Source organism: Peromyscus leucopus, chromosome 6 (genome assembly GCF_004664715.2).
Source record: "Peromyscus leucopus breed LL Stock chromosome 6, UCI_PerLeu_2.1, whole genome shotgun sequence".
In the NCBI taxonomy this organism is placed as follows: domain Eukaryota; kingdom Metazoa; phylum Chordata; class Mammalia; order Rodentia; family Cricetidae; genus Peromyscus; species Peromyscus leucopus.
Window position 1 is genome coordinate 80,199,745 of NC_051068.1, and position 18,640 is coordinate 80,218,384.

Consider the following 18,640-nt stretch of genomic DNA (forward strand, 5'->3'; position numbering starts at 1 on the left):
GTCTTACTCACAGACCTTGGAAGAGGCTGGAAAGTCTCACAGGAGTGAGATATTTGTACTGATAGCCAAGGCTGTCGTGAAACCTCACCCTTATAGGTCTGAAACCTTAGAGACTGGCTTGAGACGTGACTGAGGCTGCAAAAAGAGGCCCAGTCTTCTTGAGACTGGACAGCTTTAAAAAAATTAGTAATTAATATAAATTAAATATAGCGGTCAACCTTGCCAGCACCTGTCTTTACTTATGTGGAATGCAGTTAACCCTTGGAGGCTACTGGGAGGGACTGGAACCAGGAGGCAAAGTCTGCCTAAGCTCTTGGGACCTCCCAGTGTTCGCAGGCTCCTTGTCTGGAGGCTGGAAAACTCTCAGCACCAGTAAGTCCCTGTCTTTCAGGCAGAGAATGGTGGAAGGCACTGGCTGTTCTCCCATCATTACCATTTAGAAAAAAAAATGATGTGTTTTTCTGTCACTGTCTGGAGCCCAATGACAGTTGGAAAACATGTAAGAAGGACTTGTGGGACGCCTCACACCCACCCCGCCTCTCCAGTTCTCAAGCTGGGAAGAGCCTTGCTCACATTTATCTACCGGTAACTGAGGCAGCTAGCATCCCGCTGAGTGGGTAACATCCACACTGGCTGTTTCCGCTTTGTGTGCTTCTGCTTTTTGTAGCATTTCTTGAGCTTTTAGTTCAGAAAGAGAGGAGTCTTATCCAAGTTTGTTCCTTTATTGAAACATGGAGGAGGCAATGTGGGGCTCTCCCATGGGTTGTTAGTAGCCATAAGAAGGACCTATGTCACAGGATGGGAATGGCTATTTGATACACCAAAGCTTTCTTCCCTTCGGAATGACCTTAGCCTGGGTCTCTAACCACGAACTGCTTCTAGACTGTGCAGGGCCTTCGTATAATCTGGAAAAGGTATCCCTTCCTCTGGGTGCAGAGGACCCCGTGGCAGAGTGCAAGACTTAGCAGGGGCACTGTGAGCTGGATTTCAGCCCCTACTCCTCTCCCCAGCCTTGCCCCCTGTCCAAGGCATGTTTATACAACAGTTGGTGCTGCCATTGTCTTACACAAAAAGCCCACAATGCACTTACTCTCTGGAGAGCAAGAGAAAGACAGGTGGGGGATGACGCTGGAGCCAAAGGAAGGGTCTGGAAATGGGCTTTATTCTCAACCATTCCTTTCTGATTCAGACCCTTCAGGGAACAGGAACCTGAGCTGTAGGACTTCTAAAGCTATCCAAAAGGCAGAGGGCTCCAGGTGAGTAGGGATCTGAAGAGATGATGGGGTGGGGTGGGGTGGAGTGGGATGTACCACAACACATTAGTGACTGGTTTACACCTTCTACTTTTCAACTGTGTGTTGTTTCTCTGCCCAAACTAAACATCTTCCTTGTAATGGTTTGGTTTCTTTAAGGTTTGGTTTAAAAGCAGCACAAAATAGCTTCTAGTTATTTTATTATCATTATTATTATTATTATTACAGGGTTGCTCTGGCTGTACTGGAACTTGCTTTGTAGACCAGGCTGGCCTCAAACTCACAGAGATCCTCCTGCCTCTGCCTCCCGAGTGCTGGGATTAAAGGTGTGCGCCACTACACCTGGCTTAGTCACTTTAATTTTAAAGGGGGCACTATCCCAGGGGGAGAGGAGTGTCTGAAGTGCAGAGACAGGGATGCAGGCGAAAGAGGGGCCAAGATCCCAACAGGACTTCGTCTTCATCGCCAGCTCCATTTTCATATGACAGTCTCCACTGTGTTTGCTTCCTTCTCTTCCTATGTCACTCTTGCCTACTTCCGTTCTGTTCTTTAAAGAGTTTGGTTCATTTTGACTTCATGCGTATGAATGTACATGTGTGTAGATGTGCACCACGTTCATGCCTGGTGCCTGTGGAGTCGAGAAAAGGGAGCCCTGATCCCCTGAACTGGAGCTAAAGATAATTATGGGTAGCAATGTGGGTGCTGGGAACCGAGCCTCTGAGCTCTCTCTCTAGGCCCTATTTCTTTTGTTTTGAGACAGGGTCTGAGAAAGTCCCCCAAGTTCCTACGTAGGTAAGGGTTGACCTTAAACTCAAACCTCTGATGCCCCTGCTTCCTCCTCCTGAGCAAAGGGATTACAGATGTGTGCTGCCACACTCAGTTCACAAGCCCTCTGCCAATTGAGCTATATCCCCCCAGCTTGTATTTCTTCTCTCATTCCCTCTCCTCTTCTCTTCCTCCCTCCCTCCCTCTTTTTCTTTTTGACACAGCAGGTGACACAGTTGCTCAGTTTATTTCTCCCCCGTTCAAAGGAATGACAGAAGACTGTAGTTTTCCACTCCTAGACCCCATCTTATTTCTGAGGCAGAGCTTACTGGTCCAGCTTGGTTAGATGCCCATTACTCTTCAGAGTTCCTCTTAAGGAATGTGGTTGCCAGGAGCTCCTGGGGCTGGGATGGGAGTGACTGTGTGAGAAGAAAACCAAAGAGGTTTCCTTCCAAGGGACCTGATATCTGATGTGATTCCTTCCAGAATGTCCATTCTGATCATTTGCATACTGATTACTGGTTTGTGGATCATCTTTATAGTCAGTCATTTATCTAGGGGAAGGAGAAGCCGAAGGAATAGAGGAGGTAAGTAACCTGGGATGGAGGGAATTAGACTTGGAGAGGGAATCAGAAAGTATAGAGCTCAAGGAGTATCTTTCATGTGAATGAATGTGACCCTCCTCTTAATGCCTAGTCACTTAGGTACCAAGGCAGCCAGCCAGCCCATAGGCTGAGGAGGATATAATCCCCTCATAGTTACAAAGGCATCATGAGAGGAAATAGAAGGAACATTGTAGTCTTAAGTGGAAGTAGGTGCGTGCTGTGGATGATTGATTGATAGATAAATAAAACTCGGATTGGCCAGTAGCCAGCAGGAAGTATAGGCAGGACAAAGAGAGAGGAAAAGTCTGGGAAGTGGAAGGCTGAGCAGAGAGATGCTGCCAGCCGCTGACATGAGGAGCAGGATGTAAAGTACTGGTAAGCCACAAGCCACGTGGCAAGGTATAGATTAATAGAAATGGGTTAATTTAAGATATAAGAACAGCTAGCAAGAAGCCTGAGCCATTAGGCGATACAGTTTATAAATAATATAAGTCTCTGTGTGTTTGCTTGGGTCTGAGGGCCACAGGAACCGGGCAGGAACAGGATAACTTCAGCTACAGATGCAGGCGAGGAAGAGGGAAGCCAGAGATAAGCACACTGCAGGTTCCACATCCGTGGAGCTACTTGCCTCCCCAGCACACAAGCTTTGGGCAATAGCCTAATAGCCTTAATCTTTGTTTGAAACATTTTGTTCGCCTGTAGGAATGAGGTCAAGCCTCTTGTCTAATGACAGGACTTCTGTAACTCACCCCACCAGCAAGTGTAAAAAGTTCTCCTTGCCAAGGGTTCTGTGTGGGACAGGTGGGCCCAGGGACTTCAGTCCTTAGCTTTGTGTCTTTGTTTTTCCTTGGGTAGTTACTGGTAAAAGCATCACTAGAAGCTCCCAGCCAAGCCAAGCTCCCTCTGTGGTCTCCATACCCTTGGTAAGTTCCCTCCTTAACTCTTCAGTACTGAGTCCTGGGCCCCATTAGAACCCTGTCTTTAAGTCTCCCCATTCATAGAGAGGGAACTGTGTGATGGTCCGTCTTTCACCGTGACACAAGTGGATCCTACCATCTGGAAACTTCTCTAGGTTACCATATGGTGGTTCTGCTAAGTTCTGAAGCATTTGCAGAACTGAAAGAACACTGTGGGCACCTCTGTTTGGTCAGGACGATGCTGTTGGCTTTTGTATAATCAAAAACCATGGAAACACCTTGGGCAATGAAGAGACTGTAGCCATAATTACGAAATGGATTACAGTCACCCTGCCTGTGTTTGGAAACATAGAAAAACAACATTTCAGAGAAATAATGATTAGGATGAACAAACAAAAGCCTCAGAACAGAAACCCAACATTATCACCGAATGCCAGTAGCATCCTAATGATGAAAGACCTGTTAGTGACACACAAGGAGTCAGTGCCAGCAGGAGCTGAAATGTGAAGATAAAGCCACAAGGTCTCAGGCTGCACCTGTGCAGTTTGGGTCCCATGCAGATGCACAGCACGCTCTCTAAGATGGTAAAGGAGCAGCTCCCACAGCGTTCTTGCCTTTTGCCATCTAGAAGCTTTGGGAACAGTGGAGGTGAGGGATATGGACAGGGCAACACCCCTCAGGACTTGTCTAGTTCTACTCCCTCTAGTATATAATCGTAGTTTGTATTTTTTTTTTTTCAGGAACTTATCATCACTTCTTTAAGATATGACCCTGGGCAACATTTTTTTTTCCCAAGCCATTTTTTTTCTTTCTACATTTTTCTCCCTGTTCTTATACTCTTCTGAGTTTTCTATCCATCCACCCACTCATGTCCCACCTACCCACCCACCCACCTATGCATCCTTCAGCAAACTAGGAGCATGCTAGTTGATGAGGTTACAAAGACAAGCAAAACTAGATAGCACCTGTCATCATGGAGCTTATGATGTGAAACAGGAAAACAGCAAGGCAGCTGTGGTGCACCCAGAAGCCCAGTCAGAAGGATCTCAAGTTCAAGGCCAGCTTGGACTACATAATGAGTTCTAGAAATGCCTAGACTACAGAGTGAGACTCTGTCTCAAAAATAAAGTGGTGTGGTGAGGTGGAAGAGTACAAGCAACCACACATAAACAAATGTAAGCTTGTCAAGTAGAATAAGTAAAGGGACATGTTGTTTTTTCTCTTTTGAGGGACCCACCACCCAGCTCCCAAATAAATCACATGTGGAGGCTTATTCTTAATTATGAATGCCTGGCCTTAGCTTGGCTTGTTTCTTGCCAGCTTTAGTTAACTTAAATAGTGCGTCTATCTTTTGCCTCTGGGTGGCTGGCCCCTGGAGTCCTCCTCCTTCTCTGGCTACTTCTTTTCCTCCCCGATTTCTCCTTCTATATATTCTCTCTGCCTGCTAGCCTGCCAGCCCTGCCTGTCCTCTCTCCTGCCTTAATATTGACCATTCAGCTCTTTATTAGATCATCATGTGTTTTAGACAGGCACAGTAACACAGCTTCACGGAGTTAAACAAATGCAACATAAACAAAAGTAACACCTTAAAGTAATACTCCCCAACAGTGACATGATGCTGTAAAAGATGAGACAATAGAATCCAATGCTGTTCTCTTCAGCAAGAAGCCAGCAACCTGTTTTAGCCATGGCCTGTTCCCTCATACTTGGGCAAACTTAGCGGCCTAAACTAAAGTCCCTTCTAGTTTTATTATTCTTGGTCCTGCAATCAGGATGCATTTATGCCATAAAAACTCAGCGAGAGAAGGACAAACCCCAGGTACCCAGCTTGCCTACAGCTGACTGACAGGTCTTGCAGCGATGACATAAAATTCCAGCCCATAAAACAAACGTTAGTGCTTTCTAACGTTTGTTTTCAGGGCTGGTAAGATGGTTCAGCAGGTAAAGGTTCTTGCCACCAATCCTGATGACCCGTGTTTAATCCCCAGAACTCACATAGCAGAAAGAGAACCAACCACTATAAGTTGTCCTCTGACTTCCACTTGTGCACTGTGGTACACACAGCGCTTGTGTATCCTCCCCGCTCCCCACCCTGCACACAGAGAGAGAAAGAAAGAGGAGACAGATACAGAGACAGAGAGATACAGAGACAGAGAGAAACAGACAAACACACACACACACACACACACACACACACACACACGCACAAAGGAGAGGGAGAGAGATAAAATAGATAGATAGATAGATAGATAGATAGATAGATAGATAGATAGATAGATGGATAGATAGATAATTCAAACTTGGTGTTTTGTTCCCAGGGAGCCCAGGGTGCCGGGGGTGGCACCTACAGCATTCCTTGTCTTTTTCCATCTGGAAGCTTTGGGAACTGTGGAAGTTGGGGATGCTTAGGTTTGTCTGAAAAAAATTCCTGGGCAGTGTGAGAATATAATCTTTGATTTAGAAGAGAGGAAAATAGGCTCAGAAAAGTGCAGTTTGTGGCTTTTTGCTGACAAACACGTTGACAAGAACCCCCAACTGTTTTCCTTTTCTATTTCCCAACAAAGTAGGCAACGATTTGAAGTTCTTTCCACATGTCTTGACTCAAGGAAACGGCTCCAACTGAACACACATGACTGAAGATTTCTTTCCTATTTCGTTCCCAAATAAAGTGATGTCGTTACAGTTGAATCTCCACGACAACCAGCCTACATCTCAGAGACTGATTTTGACCTTTCAGGATTTCTAAAGGACTCTCTGACCTCAAAGCAATCTTTTGTGGCAAGGTGACAACAGTGGTGGCCAGAAGAGCTAAGACAGGCCACGCCAAGCAAGGCTGCCATCGAATAATATCTCCAGACCTTAGCTCTTGTGCATTAGATTAGCTGAAGTGAAGAAGAGGTACAGAATCTGGGACAAGGGGAAATGACTTGTATTTTATTATCAGCCAATAAATAGTGTTGAAAGAGTATGACTGACTTCTCCTAGGCTATCACTGGCAAAGTATTTCGTGAAATGTTCCTAAAAAGGATAACATTCCAATACATTTCTGAAGTGGCATTTAATGCCGTTTTATCCAAAACTAGGAGACAGACTGAGTCTGTGGTTCTCATAGTCTCTTGGTGAAAAGACTGTGTCCCCCCAGAACACATTCTCAATGGAAACCTATGACCAGAGTAAGTGGGTGCTGCTTCTGACCAATGAGCAACCAAGGGATGAGTGGTGACAAATGCTTTCAAATCAGGAAACATGAGGCAAGGATGAGGCGCCATCATCCATGGGAGCAAATAGTTACATCATTGTTGGTGAAGCATCACTACTACCCCGTGTGTTCTGCTGCAACCCACAACCCTCTCCCCATATGGCGTCCTTCCTGCTGTTCATCATGGCCTCTGCTGCCCTCCTATGAACCCTGGTATTCTGTGGGGGAAGTGCACACTCACGTGTTTCATGCATATGCTTGTACATGCGGAGGCAGGAGGATAACCTCAGATGTCATTCCTCCAGAGCTGCCCACCTTGTATGAAGCAGGGCCTCTTGGCCTGGAGCTTGCTGATGAAGCTAGGCTAGCTGAACAGTAAGACCCAGGGATACTCCAGTCTTTACCTCTCCAGGGCTAGGATGACAAGCGTGCCCTACCATTACCATGTCCCACATTTTTACATGAGTTCACGGGATCAAAGTCAGGTTCTTGTTCCTGCAAGGCAAGTCCTTTACTGACTGAGGCATTCCCCCAGCTTCAGAAGCTCACAGTTTAATATGCCATGGTCCCTTCTGATGGGGTGTAGGCCCAGCCTCAGTCTCAGAATCCTCAAGTGGTCCTCCAGTTTGAACAGGGTTGGAATGGAGATTGGGTGTTGACCAGATTCTGTATGTATCTTGTCAGATTATATCGTGGCTCCTGCAAAGCGTTTGATGAGCATAGTTCAGGCTCTGCCTTGACTCTTTTCTATAGGGAGGGAACTCCCAGACCCTCAAAGCCTGAGGGAAAGGGTAAGGTTATGAATATCATGCCTGCATACTTCCTTGTAGCCTTTCTCCTTTTGAGTCTTGAACACCAAAAAAATGCTCTCCCTCTGCTTCTGGCCAGTCCCAGTCTTGCCCAGTGGCCATGTATTGAGTTTCTACATGGCCAACTTACCAGGGACTATATACTCTTAGAGAAAACCAAGAAAACTATTTGTTTCCCAGCAGCTGATAATTGCCAATAGTTCTTCAGCTAGGGGTAGGATTGTGTGCCCAACTCACCTCTCCATGCTTGGGCTCACACAGGTCTAAAGAATGCTGTCACAGCAGCCAAGTTCATGTTTATTTTGTGCATGTGCATTTGTGTGCAGGTCCGTACACACACCAGAGAGTAACATGGTGGACAGTAACCCAGTCCTCTCTGTCCACCATGTAAATCCCAGGGATTGAATTCAAGTTGTCAGGTTTGATGGCAAATGTCCTTAACTACCTCACCAGCCCTCATATTTATTTTCTAATTTTTTTCTTGTTTAGTACTTACATTTTCGAGTATGCTTGCCTAATTACAAAGAATCTTCCTGATATTTTTAGTGGGGCAGTCTATATAACTGTCCCTTTGTTTCGGAGGTAAATTAACATGTTTAATCTTTACCTTTGGCTCTCAACCAAGGTTGTCACACACATCTCTAATGCCACACAGAGGAGACAGAAGCCCACATTTGACTAGTGTTTTATACGATATGGACTTTGTGTTGGCTTAGGACGCTGATCTTGACTCCTGGAGAAGATGCTGGGACAGAGTGAGAACCGATGAGGAAGGCGCCAACACGGGAGGAGGGTCCGCCCTCATGAAAATCTTAGACTGTCCGTTAGGGTTGGCTCCGCCATGGTTATCAGTGGGTCTCTTTTATCTTGAACTCTGTCCCCCTTTGGGAAGTTCGGGGGAGTTGCCTAAGGAGCTGCCGCCGCCAGTCAGAGTAAAGGCACCAGCAGCCTCCTCTCTGGTGGGGAAAGCAACTAACCACTGATTTGTTTGTTTGTTTGGTTTTTGGTTTTTGTTTTTTTTTTTTTTTTTTTTTGGTTTTTTTTTTTTTTTTTTTTTTTTTTGGTTTTTCGAGACAGGGTTTCTCTGTGTAGCTTTGCGCCTTTCCTGGAACTCACTTGGTAGCCCAGGCTGGCCTCGAACTCACAGAGATCCGCCTGCCTCTGCCTCCCGAGTGCTGGGATTAAAGGCGTGCGCCACCACCGCCCGGCTGTTTTTTGTTTTTTGAGACAGGGTTTCTTTGTGTAGTTTTGGTGCCTGTCCTGGATCTAGCTCTGTAGACCAGGCTGGCCTCGAACTCACAGAGATCTCCCCGAGTGCTGGGATCAAAGGCGTGCACCACCACCCAGCACCACTGATTTTGAAGACTGATGACAGTGTTCCAGATGAAGCCTCAACAGCTCTGACTGAAGTTGTACATAGGCTGTGCTCCTAAGCTGGTAGGAAACGAACAATAAAAACACACATACAAGACAAAGGCAGAAAGCAACGTGTAGCTGGAGCTGAGCTGAGGTCCTGCAGTCTGCCTCATTGCAGAGGCAGGTGTGGGCCTGCCACTTTAATCTGAGCATAGACAGTGGGGTCCAAGCCTGCAGAGTGGTTTCCAGTCAAGTCATTGCTGTTTTCTTCTGAGGGCTTGAAAGTCATGCTGGCATAGGTGAGTGACTCCTTTGATACAGATGAAAGCTTCTGAGGAGAAAGGAGAAATAATGAATTTAGTTTGCAGTGAAAGATGTCTCTCTAAAAGCATCCTGAAAGCTTTGATAAGTGGGACCCAAAGAGAGCAGAAGAACTCATAAGAGTCACTTGCCCAGAGTCCAGAAAGTGACACCAACATTCCAGCCTGTAACCCAGTATGTAAAGGACACAGAATAAACCAACCCCCCCCCCCAAATAACTTTCATGCCACCCTTATCACACTCAATTCCCCTCTTGCAGCCCCAAAACGTCAGCATGGTCTTACCTTAATGGGAGGCTCTGAGACGGGGTCCTGGGCCTGTGCCCTGGAGTAACCTGCAGCAGATGCAGGAAGAAGAGGGTTGTCCCCTTACCATGGGGTCTGGAGGAGTGGGGAGCCTCTCCCCTCAACTTTGGGTGAAGGTTAGTAGGTAGGGGTGTAGGGAGAGAGCAGCAAGGAAGGGAAGGAAAGGGCCTCGCGGTGGATCTGTGCAGAGTGTGGGCTGAGCGGGTCATCTCTCCACTTCCCCATTACTCATTGCTCATGCTCTCAGTGACAGCAAGAGACGTCCAACAGAGGCCACTCACTTTTTCTGCAGCTCTTGACGACGACGAAGATAAGGGCCACGAGAAGCACTGTCAGCAGAACCCCGGCAAAAAAGGCCAAGATTAAATGCTCCTTTCTGTTTCGGCAAAGAAAGGGAGTAGATGAACGAACGGCTGGCAGGGACCTCTTGGAGCCTTTCCTGGAATCCATGCTTAACTTTCTTACTCGGGCTCTCTCATAGGCTGACGCACTTGCTCCCACCCACTGCTTGGGAAGAGACAGTTTGCTTTTGGGTTCCAGAGACATTTGGGACTCTCCCAATTCTCTACATCTCAACACTTTGTAAGTTCAGGGGACTCATGATCTCTGAAATCTTGGACAATGCTGAGTTCATACTGCTTATAAGCCAGCACTTAGGAAGCTGAGGCAGGAAGATTGTGGCAAGTCGGAGGCCAGTCTGGGCTACGTTGTGAGACATGCTCAACCTCCCTCCCCTGCAAACAAAACACCAGCAGAACTCTACTCCTAAGATCAAACACTGAGTTCTTTCACTGTTTCTGGTCCCTTCTCCCACTCAATTTACTCTTTCTAAGGCCCCAAGACAAAATGGTCAACAAAAAACCCAGTGCCACAATGCTGGGATAAAATGTGTTCCTTTACGTGGGGTCGAAGAAACAGGATGCAGGCGCAGAGCTGGTCACTGGGGCTGCTGTGGTAACCGTGCCTGCAGAGAACATGAGAGGGATCAATTTTGAGGGACCAGTGTCCCTTACCCTTCTCCTGTCATCCCTCCAGGATAAGACCGCAAGTACCTCCGATACCCACGGGGACTTACAAGTTGACTACAACAACTCTGTAGAAGGGAGAACAGTGGTTTGTTTTTTTTTTTTTTTTTTTTTTGCCGATTCTGGGTAAGTGAGCCCAGGGCCTTTTGCATGCCAGGACAAGCCCTCTGAGACTTTAGGATGAGATGAAGAGTTATACTTGAAATGGTATACAAACTGAAGACGCAGAGGCTAGTGTCCTACGCCCTGTATTCCTTATGCAAACAAATTTTGTTTCCCCCAAACAAAATGGGGAGATGTGGGTCTTTTGACCTCAGTAGGCACTTCCCAAATGCCTCCTGACCACCCTAAGCTCCCCTGCCCTGGCGTGTGTGTGTGTGTGTGTGTGTGTGTGTGTGTGTGTGTGTGTTTGTGTGTGTGTGTGTGTGTGTGTGTGTGTGTGTGTTTTCCAGTGCCTAACCCCAGGGAGGGGAACAAGAGGAAACATGAACTAGATTTTCACAAACTACCAGCTGATCTACTCAGTTTGGAGGGCCAGTCAGGTCTTTTCTGATTCCTCTTTCTATTACTTGGGGGCCCCGGCTTCTGCATTATGGTAAACTTGAATTCTTCTAGCTCAGAAATGAGCTAGCTAACACTGTCCTCCATGGGGCTTTCAACACAACTCCTTCTTTTGCCAATTCACCGTAAGTGCCAAGGGAAAGCATTGTGCCGAACTCACTGGTTTTGGGTTTAGGTGCAGAGGAAGAAGATCCCATGCTGTCTTCTCCTGAGAATAAAACAGGAACTCTTTAGCTTGGTAGGGAGCTGGGCATGGCAGTGCATTCACCGGGGTGTAGCTAAGAATGGGCTAATCCTACCATGGAGGTGCCATGTGCATCTTTGGTCCTCTGTTCACCTGGACATGTTCAGTGACCAGAGAAGTTACCATCTGAATCCTTCAGCCTAGCATCACTCTGTGCTTTTAGGGATATGCAGCAGCTGGGTGTGGTCGACTAAGTCTCTAATCCCAGCACTGGGGAAGTGGTAGGAGGAGGATCAGGAGTTCAAGGTCAACTTTGACTATGCAGTAAATTCCAAGTTAGCCCAGGTAACATTTGAGACCCCGTCACAAACAAACAAACAAAAGTAAGGGGCTGGAGAGATGATGGATCAGTGGTTAAGAGCACTTGGTGCTCTTCTGGAGGACAAGGGTTCAGTTCATAGCTATAACTCCAGTTTCAGGGGATCTGACACCATCTTCTGCCCTGCACCAGTACTACATGCACACACATAAAAATAAATTTAAAAAATTAAAATAAGAAGAAAACTACTAGTTGTTAGGTTACATAAGACCCGGTCTCAATCAATCAATCAATAAAAAATACAAAGCAAAAATCCAGCACTTTGGGAGCCACCAACCCAGTACCACTGTATGGCTTTAGCACACCTGGTGACTCCTTCATTGTTTTTTTTTTTTGGTTTTTCGAGACAGGGTTTCTCTGTGTAGCTTTGCGCCTTTCCTGGGACTCACTTGGTAGCCCAGGCTGGCCTCGAACTCACAGAGATCCACCTGGCTCTGCCTCCCGAGTGCTGGGATTAAAGGCGTGCGCCACCGCCGCCCGGCTAAACTCCTTCATTGTAACACAGAATGACCTTGGTGCTTCTTTAATCTTGGAGATATGTGGTGGCTTTTCAGACATGTAAACACGTCACTGAACAGTCTCTAGGTAGTATTTAAATGAATGCAAAAACAAGGCTGGAGAAATGGCTCAGTGGTTAAGACCATTTGCTGCTACTTTTCCAGAGGACCCAGGTATGATTCCCAACACTGACGAGACAGCTCACAGCCATCTGTAACTCTAAATCCTAGGGATCAGATGCCCTCATCTGGCCCCTATGGACACCAGACAAATATGTGGTGCACAACATCACATCTAGATAAAACTCAGAAACTATAAAGCATCTGCTAAAGGCAGAAAGTAGTATCACCCGGGTTCCTAGTGCACATTGCCAGCTAAGTGGATTCCTTTTAGCCACACACCATGTGCTTTAGTAATGCTTCCTGAAACACTGCTTCTCATACAAGGCCAGATCTTTTTGCTCAACATTTTATTATGTCCATTCTTACACACTTCTAAAACCCTTGTAGAACATTTTTAGTGGTGATAGTCATTTCTGCTGCAGAAGTCCTCCCAACCCCTTGTTTGTGGGAGATACTTTGTAAGATGTTCTGCAGGTGTCAAAGACCAAGGACAGTCCCCAAATCTGTACAGTATAGACCATGCTTTTTCTTATACATGCTGTCTTAGTTAGGGTTACTATTGCTGAGACACCACCACCACCAAAAAGCAAGTTAGGGAGGAAAGGGTTTATTCGGCTTATACTTCAGCACTGCTGTTCATTACTGAAGGAAGTCAGGACAGGAACTCAAACAGGGCAGGAACCTGGAGGCAGGAGCTGATGCAGAGGCCATGGAAGGGTGCTGCTTACTGGCTTACTTCTATGGCCTTGCTCAGTCTGCTTTTTTATAGTACTCAGGACCACCAGCCCAGGGATGGCACCACCCACCATGGGCTGGGCTCTCCTCTATTGATCACTACAGCTGGATCTATACAGAGGCATTTCCTCAATTGAGTTTCCCTTCTCTCTGATGACTCTAGCTTGTGTTAAGTTGACACACAAAACTAGCCAGTACACATTTCATACCCGTGAAAGTTTACATTAGAAAGTATTACAGAAAGAGATTGTCTACAAAACTAAACTAAAGCATAGTAATCATAGCAATATACCATGATAAAAGCTATTTAAAACATAAGGTTATTTTATTTAGGGGTATTTCCTGTTATTTTCAAATCATAGTTGACCAGAAAGAACTGAAACTGGGGCAAGCAAACCCATGTGATAGCATGCTAATTGAGCACAGATGAACTTATTTATTTATTTATTTATTTTGGTTTTTTGAGACAGGGTTTCTCTGTGTAGCTTTGCGCCTTTCCTGGAACTCGCTTTGGAGACCAGGCTGGCCTCAAACTCACAGAGATCTGCCTGGCTCTGCTTCCGGAGTGCTGGGATTAAAGGCGTGTGCCACCATGGCCTGGCCAGATGGACTTTTTTTTTTTTAAATTATTCTTATTTATGTGCACTGGTGTTCTGCCTGCATATGTCTGTGTGAGGGTGTCAGATCTTGCAGTTACAGACAGTTGTGAGCTGTCATGTGGGTGCTGGGAATTGAACCTGGGTCCTCTGGAAGAGCAGTTAGTGCTCTTAACCATTGTGCCATCCCTCCAGCCCCCACAGATGGACTTTCTTAGCCAGTTCCCTGATTATACAAATGCTTTCCAGTGTGTTTAATAACTTAATAATGAGACTGCTGCTTTTATGTATAAAATTTTAGTTATAACCCTGGTTATTTTTTGGTGGCCACAATTATAATTAGTATTTAGCCAAACTCATGCTAAAAAAAACTTGGGGTCTCCACAATTTCTGCTGGGTTTTAAGGCGATTTACTTGGACAGAAAATGCCATAAATGGTTCCCATGTTTTAATCAGTCAGCTCTTACAAGTGATTTTCTCAATCCTTAGATATCTGGGAAGACTTTGAAAAGGATTCCTGTCCCTAAGTGTCATTGAAAGAGTAGCAAGGCAACGTTATAATGCAGCTCACCATTCAGCAAAACACTATCATATCTGCCACTATCAGATCAAAAGGAAGGTATTGACAAGAAAATTTAGTGAGAAGTCTAAACTATGAAAACAGGAAGACCATAGTCCCTGCAGAATCAGGGATAATGATTTTTCTACCAATCTTTGGTTCTTTTTTAAATTATGTTGGTCATGTGAGGTGGTACATTTTTTTTTTTTTTTTTTTCCGAGACAGGGTCTCTGTGTAGCTTTGCACCTTTCCTGGGACTCACTTGGTAGCCCAGGCTGGCCTCGAACTCACAGAGATCCGCCTGGCTCTGCCTCCCGAGTGCTGGGATTAAAGGCGTGCGCCACCACCGCCCGGCGGGGGTACATGCTTTTTAATCCCAGCACTTGGGAGGCAGAGGCAAGTGGATGCCTGTGAGTTTCGAGGCTAGCCTGGTCTACACAGTGAGTTCCAGGACAGCCAGGGTTACAGAGAAACCCTGCCTCAAAATAAAATAAAAATAAAACAAGTCAATGGTATTCATTTTAGAACATCATAAAATATTAGTATATCTTATATTTTATTATAGTATATATTTATAATTGCTATAAACTATATTTAAAATATTGAAATGTATTCTTCCTGAAGAGTGTGGATTTCCACCAGATCTCACATTTAGAACTACTGAGGACCATCTGCTTTTGCAGCAGTAGTTCTATAAGAACGGACAATCCAAATAAAATAATATCACATACAAAATTTAGACCCCCTACCCTGACAGACTAAATCATCTTACAACACCACAAATAAACAGGTGACAAATCCAGGCGACAAAAACAACAATCCAGCCAGGAGTCGTGGCGCACACTTGGAATCCCAGCACTTGAGAGGCTGAGGCAGGAGAATCGGCCTAAAGTCAAGGCTAGCCTGGATTACACAGGATCTGTCTCAAAAATCGAAAACGAGTCTGGCATGGTGGGCCCACATTTTCAATCCCAGTATTTGGCTGAGGCAGGCAGATCTCTTTTGAGTTCAAGGACAGCCTGAGTTCTAGGCCAGTCAGGGCTCCAGAGTGAGACCCTGTCTCAAAACAAAACAACCCACCAAAATAAGGGCCAGTGAGAATGGCTCCACAGGTAAAGGCACCTACCCCACAACTCTGGAAACCTGAGTTCAACTCCTAGATCCCATGTAATAGTAAAAAGAAAGAACTGACTTGAAAATTGTCCCTGATACACACACACACACACACACACACACACACACACACACACATACCACAAACAAGAACTGACTTGAAAATTGTCCCTGATACACACACATACATACACACACACACACACACACACACACACACACACACACACAATACACAAACACAAACAAGAACTGACTTGAAAATTGTCCCTGATACATACACACACACACACACACACACACACCACAAACAAGAACTGACTTGAAAATTGTCCCTGATACACACACATACATACACACACACACACACACACAATACACAAACACAAACAAGAACTGACTTGAAAATTGTCCCTGATACACACACACACACACACACACACACACACACACACACCACAAATTTTTTATTTTCAAAAGCAAGAATAAGCCACACATGTGACAGAAGCTGGCACAAGAGACTGAGCTGTGAGACCTGTGCCACAGTCATTCAAATGCCATCCTTCCCCTGCCAAATAAGAAAAACACACCAGAAACCACCAAATAAAGATTAAAAATGTCCTTTGATGAGCCATTACTTAGTCTGGATTAGAAGGCTCTTTATTTTACCTTTCTGGGAAAGCTCCAGTCATAAGATGCGGCTGCCGAGGACTGAACTTTTCTCTTGCTAGTCTTCCTTTTCAGAAGTGGTGACACAGAGAGTACCCACTGTCCCCATCAGCTGTGTCGCAAAGATATGTTTGAGCTCCAAGCCACAGACTTCCTCTTTGAAACCGATGGCATTTTTTTTTTTCCATTCCCTGGCTTCCCTCTCTTTAGAATGGGTCTCTTCTCACATTACACTTATTTAGACACTTACTTGTATATGTGTGTATACATGTACCACGGCATGTGTGTTAAGGTCAGAGGACAGCTTCTGGGAGTTGGTTTTCTCCTTCCACCTTGTGGATCCCAGGGATCAAATTCAGGTTGTCGGGCTAGCAGACATGTATTTTATCCACTAAATATGTCTCCGGCCCACACCACATGCTGTTCTAAACTGAGGACATGAAAACAGGCAAAAGTTGGCTTTTACCCACCTTGTGTGGAACTTTCGGAATGTAAGAGGTTGTTAACACACTGGAGGCAAATGATTCCATGCGTTATGATGGGACAGAGTCCTTTATATGTGGCTACAACACAGGGAAGAGTCTCAGCAGGAAAACACTGATACTGACTGATGTGAGTGAAGTGAGAGTCGGAGTTCTCGAACAGGAGGAGGGGGTGTTCAGATAACAGACCATTTGAAAACTGTCAGGAAGGAGAGCAGGAAGATCAAAGACTAAAGAATGAATGAATGAAGTTGAAGGAGTAATTCCTTGGAGCTTTTGTCTGTGTAATAAGAGAAATGAATATATCTATAGTAGAGGTTTAAGAAACGGTACATGTGCATTCTGAAACAATCACTAAAACTGAGGAGACTGGAATGGGAAGTGGCCAGGACAGACATGAATAGGCCAGTTGGGATCCCTGCAGGAACCCATCTGAGGACAATAGGGACTAAGATGGCAGCAGTAGAGAGATGGTAGATTTGAGAGACATTAGGAGAGTGTCAGCTGAAACAAGGATAAAGACATGATGTCCAAAGATGGCCCTAAATGGCAAGACTCTGTAGAAGGAATCTTAAAAGTTCTTATTAATAAAATCAAACCTGAGCCAGGTATTGGGGTGAACACTGGAAGATCAGAGAGACAGAACAAGCCACAGCTATTTCACCTTGCCAATTCCTCAGCTGGTCCTGTTTCCTCAGGTTGGAAGCCTCTGTGTCCTCATCCAGAATGAATCTCAGCTGAACTGTGTTGCTCCAAAGCCTGAAAGCTTAACCAGTCAAATGCTTAACCAGGCCAAAATGCTTCTAGTTTCTGGTCCTCACGCCTTATATATCTTTCTGCTTTCTATCACCACTCTCTGGGATTAAAGGCTGGCTTTCTGGGATTAAAGGCATGTGTCACCATGCTTGGCTGTTTCCAATGTGGTCTTGAACTCACAGAGATCCAGAGGGATTTCTATCTCTGGAATGCTAGGATTAAAGGTGTGAGTGCCACCATTTTCCAGCCTTTGTATCTAGTGGCTTTCTGTTCTCTGACCCCAGATAAATTTATTAGGGTACACAATATTTTGGGGAACACAATACCACTACAAGACTCAGTCAGAACTCAAGAAGGAAACTGGAAATTCAAGACTTAAAGAGTGACAGCCATGTAACCACACATGTATTGAACACATACACTGACCCAGTCTGTTAGGTGGTAGAGAAAAAAACAAAACACAATTGTAACATAGTCCTTGAGTTGAAGTATTTTTCACTCTTATGAATAGATATCTTTATTCTACAAAACAATGTTCCAGATTGTGCATGCATGACAGAATGTTGTAGATGCTGTTATAGACTTACACACTATGGATTGGGACCCGAAAGAAAAAAACAAGTCAGGCTACTCAGGAGGCTGTTGAGAAAAGCTTCAGAGAATGAAATGTTCAAGTTGCATTTTACTTTCAATATCACAATTTGTTTTTCAAAATACAGTCTTCATATAGGTCATTGTCTTAGTTACTATTCTAGTGCTGTGAGGAGACACCATGGCCAAGGCAACTTCTAATAGGAAGCATTTAATTGGGGCTTGCTTATAGTTTTAGAGGGTTAGTCCATGACCATCACGTCAGGGAGCATAGTGGCAAGCAGGCATGGTGCTGGAACAGTAGCCGAGAGCACACATACGATTAGAAAGTTGCAGGTAGAGAAAGAGCAAGACTGGGCCTGGCTTGGGCTTTTGAAACCTTAAAACCTACCCTCAATGACACACCTCCTCCAAGGCTACACCTCTTAATCCTCCTCTGTTCCACCAGTTGGGTACCAAGCATTTACATATATGAACCCATGGGGGCCATTCTCATTCAAACCACCATAGTTATGCTTAGAGAAATTCCAGTGGGATTTCTGGGGCTAGGAGCAAGCTTGGGCTAGGAGCAAGAACATGGGCTGGGTTTGGAGATCAGAAAAGGAAAACAGAGTAAGGACAAGAAACACCTACTGGATCTTTAATCACTATCACCTTAATAGGCAATGGAGAGACCGCTGAGAAGTTACATGATTACCTTTGGGTTTACAGAATGTGTAGAGTGGTGAGGTACAGGACAGTGGTGAAATCCTTCCATATGGTTTGAACATAGGCCATAACTATGGGAGAGAAATGGTAGGGTAGACATCTGATGCATCCAGTCAGTTGTGAGAGGAAATT

At 45.2% G+C, this 18,640-nt stretch overlaps 2 protein-coding genes across 7 annotated transcripts in view; one reads left to right on the top strand and one right to left on the bottom strand.

Moving 5' to 3' along the window:
• Tmigd3 (transmembrane and immunoglobulin domain containing 3) overlaps positions 1–6,508 on the top strand; it is a 68,104-nt gene extending 61,596 nt beyond the window's left edge. For 4 of the 6 annotated variants that reach the window (XM_028889967.2, XM_037206969.1, XM_037206967.1 and 1 more), the window contains 4 exons: positions 1,190–1,256; positions 2,505–2,605; positions 3,479–3,546; positions 6,108–6,508. In XM_028889967.2, the coding sequence (XP_028745800.2) occupies positions 1,190–1,256; positions 2,505–2,605; positions 3,479–3,546; positions 6,108–6,119 (248 nt within the window). In that variant the 3' untranslated portion in view covers positions 6,120–6,508. Of the gene's footprint in view, positions 1–1,189; positions 1,257–2,504; positions 2,606–3,478; positions 3,547–6,104 lie in introns of all 6 variants that reach the window. The other 2 variants (XM_028889968.2, XM_037206970.1) reach the window with 1 other exon arrangement.
• Positions 6,509–9,037: 2,529 nt separating this feature from the next.
• Positions 9,038–17,040, bottom strand: C6H1orf162 (chromosome 6 C1orf162 homolog). The gene is made up of 6 exons (XM_037206972.1): positions 15,972–17,040; positions 11,277–11,324; positions 10,431–10,494; positions 9,812–9,906; positions 9,510–9,559; positions 9,038–9,235 (listed from the first exon to the last, which is right to left on the bottom strand). The coding sequence occupies exons 2-6, from the start codon at positions 11,311–11,313 to the stop codon at positions 9,074–9,076; spliced, it is 408 nt and encodes a 135-aa protein (XP_037062867.1). The 5' UTR covers positions 11,314–11,324; positions 15,972–17,040; the 3' UTR covers positions 9,038–9,073.
• Between the last annotated feature and the right edge of the window lie 1,600 nt (positions 17,041–18,640).